The sequence below is a fragment of the Chiroxiphia lanceolata genome, chromosome 1 (genome assembly GCF_009829145.1).
Source record: "Chiroxiphia lanceolata isolate bChiLan1 chromosome 1, bChiLan1.pri, whole genome shotgun sequence".
In the NCBI taxonomy this organism is placed as follows: domain Eukaryota; kingdom Metazoa; phylum Chordata; class Aves; order Passeriformes; family Pipridae; genus Chiroxiphia; species Chiroxiphia lanceolata.
In genome coordinates this window covers 150,972,877-150,978,876 of record NC_045637.1, presented here as the reverse complement: position 1 = coordinate 150,978,876, position 6,000 = coordinate 150,972,877, and the positions used below count along the sequence as shown (strand labels likewise).

At 50.3% G+C, this 6,000-nt stretch overlaps 1 protein-coding gene across 1 annotated transcript in view; it reads right to left on the bottom strand.

The window, feature by feature from the left end:
- Window positions 1-2,536: 2,536 nt before the first annotated feature.
- The window catches only part of LOC116788332 (elastase-1-like), a 32,336-nt gene continuing 28,872 nt past the window's right edge, over window positions 2,537-6,000 (bottom strand). The window contains 1 exon segment of the mRNA XM_032691132.1: window positions 2,537-2,825. Coding sequence (XP_032547023.1) covers window positions 2,537-2,825 — 289 coding nt within the window.

Below are 6,000 nucleotides of genomic sequence, written 5' to 3'. Positions count from 1 at the left end.
TACGGCAGCGTCTTCACCCTGTTTATCCTTCACTGTGGCTCAGAAATTTGGATGATAGGCATGTATGGTGCATTGTATGTCACAGTTGTCTCTTCTTTCTTTGTTTTTGGTCCTTTTTATCCCTTTTTGAAGCTAATGTGTGTGCTGGGGTTCCCACCCCATGTGTTGAAATGGGAGCATCCTACCATGGCAGGAGCAGCCCTTGTCCCAGCTTGGTGTCTTCCAAGAGGCTTGTCCTGAGCTTGGGGACCCCATTGCTTTTCTCACCCCCCAAAAACATCCCAGGGAAGGAAAAATGTGATGCAACCTCTTGCTCTTGGCAAGATCTGTGTCCAGGAGATCCGAGGCTCCTGAGGTGCCCCTGCTCAGCTGTGCCATAGAAATGTCCTCGGCACATCACCTTGCTGTGGCATTTGACAATTGTCCTGTTCAAGTTGCTTCCTGCTCCACCAGTGTTCTTGTGTGGCACAATAACTGCTTTTCTTTTCCCTAAATAAGTAAAAATCAGGTGCTGGGGTCCAGGGTGGGGTGTTTCCTGAACTTGCTGGGCTTGTGGATGGTGGCTGCCTCTCTCTGTGGGATGGTAGAATAGACAACAGTCATGGCAGCATCCACATCACCCAGAAGCATTTAGGAGAAATCCTAGGAAACCTTGGAAACCCTGGAAACCCACTTTCCCTTGTGGGTACAACCATTTCTCATCACTCCATGGCACTCCTGGAAGAATGGGACCCGGAAGGATGCAGCCAAAAACAAGCATCACCACAGTCCTGCGCCCCAGGGGGAAAAGCAGAGAAAATATTCTTGGTTCTGGCAGCCACACAGAAAGAAGAAGGGGGTGAGCATGTGAGCCAGCCCATGGTAAAAAGCAAAAGCTGAATAAATCCCAGGAATCTGGATAGGGAAAAGCACACCTCTCCCATGGGTTTGTGTCTGTCAGCACAGGCATAAATCATAACCCCTGCCATTGACCTGAAAGCAAGGGAAATTGGCCAAAGAATGCCATTGTCTAATTTTCCATTGGGAATCCGATTTTAAAGGTTGCCATCTGCCCCCAGAGCAGAGAAGCTCAATTAATTGAATAAAACTATTTGTTACAAATATTTGCTGAGCTGTAAAAGCAGCAACACTGAAAGAGGCTCGTCTGTGGAGGCTCTGGGACACGCAGTGAACCCCGGCCCATTTCCCCACCCAGAAGGATGTGTTTTCTTGTGGGTTTTTTTTTTTCTTTTATGGGATTTATGTCTATAATTCTCTCTTTACATGAACTTTTTTCTGACTGGGAGGGGAACAGTCCCCAGCATACAGCTCCAGCTGCTGCACTGGTGGGTTTTTGGCTCACAGCGACGACTTTATGCTGTGCCCTGGCAAAGGGCATCATTACCCAGGGACACATCACCCCCAAGAGACAGGGTGTGAACAGCCCCAACGTGCTGTATCCCATCAACCAGCTTCTGGCATGGGCATCTCCATGGGGGAATTGCAGAATCCTAGAAAGTTTGGGTTGGAAGGGATTTTAAAGATCATCAAGTTCCAACCCCCCTGACACCTTTCACTAGACCCGCTTGCTCCAAGCCCCATACATTGTGGCCTTGAACACTTCCAGGGATGGGGCATCCCTGGAAGTGGAGCTTCTTTAGGAAACCTGTGCCAGCATCTCACATCCTCACAGTAAAAATTTCTTCCTAATATCTAATGCAAACCTGCTCTCTGTCAGTTTAAAGGCAACCTTCCTTGTCCTATCACTCCATGCACTTGTCCAAAGTCCTTCTCCAGCTCTCTTGTAGGTCCTTTCAGCACGTTTCTTTTGATGCAGCCCAGGACATAGTTGGCTTTCTGGGGCTGTAAGTGCACACTGCCAGGTCATGTCCAGCCTCTCATCCACCAGCATCCCCAAGTCCTTCTCCCCAGGACTGCTCTCGACCCATTCTCCACCAAACCTGTATTTGTGCTTGGGATTGCCCTGATCCAGGTGCAGGACCTTGCTTTTTTTTCCCATCACGTACCAGTGACAGACTAAGATTCAAGTGGGCTGCAGGAACATTCCAATAATTGCCGATTCTGCAATGCTCTTTTCATGGAAAAGCCAAGCCAGTCTCTAGGTCTGAGTTAAAACCTCAGCTCTGGCAAGCTTCTGCTGAATTCCATGAGAAATGTATGTGCATGGGCAGAGAAAGTGCCTATTACAGTGACAGAGGTCAGGGATGCAGAGGCATCACCTGGGATGTTTTTATTGCCTTTGCCAAAGGCCTGGGACAACCTTACTCCCTGCAGTGTCACACTGCTCAGCCACGAGGTGCAAACCTGCCTTTTCTTTCTATCAACCAGACAGATGAGAAAGGTTTTTTTTTTTCCCAAAGCTCCTGCCTCCAAGACAGGCACAATCCCACCGCATGCAGGATCTGGCCCTGGGGAAATGCCCTCGCTGCTGCGGAGCCAACACCCCTGCCGACCTTGCCCTGCAGCTCCCGGGTTGTTCTGTTGTTTGTATTTTTTTTTTCCCCTGACGGAGATAAAGTCCATCCTATCCGTCATTTTATAGCTGTTCCTGACGAGAAAAGTCCTCGGGACTCTTATTCCCGCCCGGCGCCAGGTTTGGAGTCGCCGAGCCTGGCGTCACAGCCTGTCCCCGTCCCCGCCGGCCCCTGGTCGCCAAATGACTCATCCCTTTTCCGGAGGCTGTTCCGCCACCCGGAGAGGAATGCTTTCTGGTCTGGTGGCTGCACACGCGGTTCAACGCGTGCAGGCACCGAAAAACGAAACGAGAGCGGGGGATGAGTAATGCTGTGCCTGTGGGCGCTGCAAGCACGGTGGAGACGGGGTGACTGCGTGGAGGAAAAAAAAGAATACAAATGAAAATAAAGAGGGTGGCGAAGCCCTAAGCAGGGTGGGGGGTGCAGGGATGGGTTTACTTGGGGTCAGTAAATCATCGATTTCCAGGGATGGGGAGGAGCAGCCCCGCCCGCTGCCAAACGGGGCGGGAGTCCCAGCTCGGTACCACCAGGCACGTTTTTCGCGGTGAGTGCAGTCAGCTGGTCTCAGCCCTTCCATGGCTAGGGAGAAAACTGTGGGTTGCACCTGGTTTTACTCCTTCTGAGATGCAGCCCCTTAAAAGCAGAGAGGCCACGGTTTGAACGCCAGAGGGCCTTGCAGAGAGACCATCTCCAGCCAGCCGGGAAACTCATACAGGGCTTCTCAAGGCTCCAGCTTCAAAGGAAATGTGAACTCCTCTTGGCACAGAGACTGTGATAAACTCTGATGCTTCCAGGACGTGGACATACTGGAGCGAGTCCAGAGGAGGACACAAAGATGCTCCAAGGGCAGGAGAACCTTTGCTCTGGAGACAGGCTGGGAGAGTTGGGGCTGTTCAGCCTGGAGAAGAGAAGGATCTAGGGAGATCTCAGAGACCCTTCCAATGCCTAAAGTAGCTTCAAACAGAGCTGGAGAGCGACTTTGGACAAGAGCACATAGTGATGAGACAAGGGGAAATGGCTTTAAAGTGAAAAGGGGGAATGGCTCTAAAGTGAAAGAAGGCAGGGTTGGATTAGATATCGGGAAGAAATTCTTCCCTGTAAGGGATGTGAGACACTACTCAGAGAAACTGTGGATTCCCCATCCCTGGAAGTGTTGAAGGCCAGGTGGGATGGGGCTTGGAGCAACCTGGTCTAGTCGAAGGAATCCCTCTCCATGGCGGGGGCACTGGAACTACATGATCTTTCTGGTCCCTTCCAACACAAACCATTTTGTGATTCTATTACTCCTTCACAGCTATGACCACTAGGAGTTTTCAGTGCTGCTTAATCCACACATTTCCATCAGCTTGTTTTATCCCTCCAAGCCTGCTGCTGAGTGAATGGCAGTATTGCCATCTGCTGGGCAGCTGCCTCCTTCTCCCAGTCTCTCAGCTGGCCAAAGTGCTCTTGGGCAATGCTTGTCCTCCTCTGTGGGACCAGAAGCACCATGTATCTCACTAAGGCATCACACTAAAATAAATGAAATAAGGCTTAAAAGACACACTTGGGTTTGGAGGAGAGGTGGAGATGTCCTGGGGCTTGGCTGTGTTTCCACATCTGGCCTGACACACACATCCTCAGCTGGATGAAAATGTCTCCATAAGGCAAGTGCTCAAAAAAACCCCATGGATGCACCTACATTTTGACCAGGGAAGCTGAGTGAGGGATCAAAATGCCAGTGCTGGGCATTACATCAATTTGTGCACAAAACTTACCAAAGTGGGAATATCTGCAACCAGTGGAGCTGAAATATTTTGTTACAAGCAGAGGCTTTGGGGGCTTTCAGGTCAGCCCAGCTGAGGAGGCTGAAAGACTTGAGATTGCCTGGGAACCTGATTTCTTGGGGACCACATGAGCTACACACCAGGGTAAAACATTACAGGAGAACCCTGCTATGAGGATGAATACTACAGAAGGATCTCCCTCTAAAATAAACCTGCTCCCCTGAGATACACTGGACGGGAAACTATTATCTATTACACTTCTCTGGAAATAAACACTTGGCTGCTACTTTGGAGTAAATAGAGATGAGAACTTAATGGTCCTTAAGTGCTTTTCATAGTCAAAGCATCCCAAAGTGCTCTCTGGTAATTAAGGCTGAAAAGCTGTCAGGATACAAGGGAGCCTCTTGTAGCCACATTCCCAATATTCATCACTTTTGCCTGAAAGTGAGCAAGGCAATGATTGGTGAAGGAGTGGTACAATTTCAACTATAGAAATTTTGGACGTTATTCTGATAAAGAACAGGGAACATCCCTGATTCCCCAGGGTAGGATTTGGATGAGGAGATATCTATAACCAGAAAAACCCTATGCAGCTGTGGTGTGGCTGAGGGCCCTGTTGCTGAGTTTATCTCTGTGTGATTTTAAAGCTCCTCAGCTCTGTTGTGTTTTGGGCCAGCTGAGGTGCTCAAGGGCATGAAGACGTCCCCATGGGGCTGGTGAGGTGACAAGGGACCTCAGCAATTCTGTGCCCCTTTGATGCAGCAGGAAGGGATGGGATAGCTTGTCCTCAGACATCCCTAATGGCACTAAGTTGATACCTGCACCCTCATGCTGTGTTTCACAGCTTCTACAGCCTTACCTCCCCAGACAGCTCAATGTGTTGTGGCTGGTCCTACACCTCACTGAACACCCTACACGTGGTGGGACCAGCAGATAATTCTGTTGCCACAGTTGTCTCCTTTTTCTGCTCTCCACAAAGATGTGGGGAGCCCCAGTTTTCCAAAATCTGGTTTGTTCCCTGGTTTAGTTGCACCCTCACCTCCCAGTTTTGGAGAAAAGGACGTGGACATTCTACATGAGCATTACAGCACCATGCCCAGCCGTGTTTTCCCACTGGATATTATATTGCTGTTACACCTGCCATCTCCACACAGTAAACCCTGTGTGAAGCCCCACATTTTCCACAGGCTTCCCGAGATCACAGCTTTGCCCAGCAAAGCCAGGGAACAAGCAGCTCTATCCAGGCACTTGGATAGTGAGAGGCAAATGAGGGCACAGGAGAAGCACACGTGCCCTGCCCGTGTGCTGCCAGGCTCCCGCCTCCCTCTTATCCTGTGCCATAAATCACAGCTGAGCAGCACAAGCTGTTCCTGTCATCAAAACACAGAAAGAAACGCTGTTCTTGGCACCCGGGATGTGATAATGACCCTGAATTAGGGCTGTACATCTCCAGCACCTGATTCTCCTGCTCCTGTGGGTGCAGCCTGAGGTTTTTCCTCCTGGATGTTGTAGGAACAGGTCCAGGTCTTGCTTATGTGGAGGAAGAATTTAAAGGAGCAATGTCCAGCCTGGCTTTCAGAGCAGCTTGTGACAAGAGGTTTCAAGCACCCGATGGCCACGGCTGCCCTGTGGAGACCAGGGCTGTGGGCAGGAGCAGGGGCAGCCTGTCACTGCTGTCACATCAGGGGACAGACGGGGGATGACTCTGGTGTTTAGCGTTAGTGCACACTCACTAAATTCCTAATGTGGTCCTGGTAGCAGCA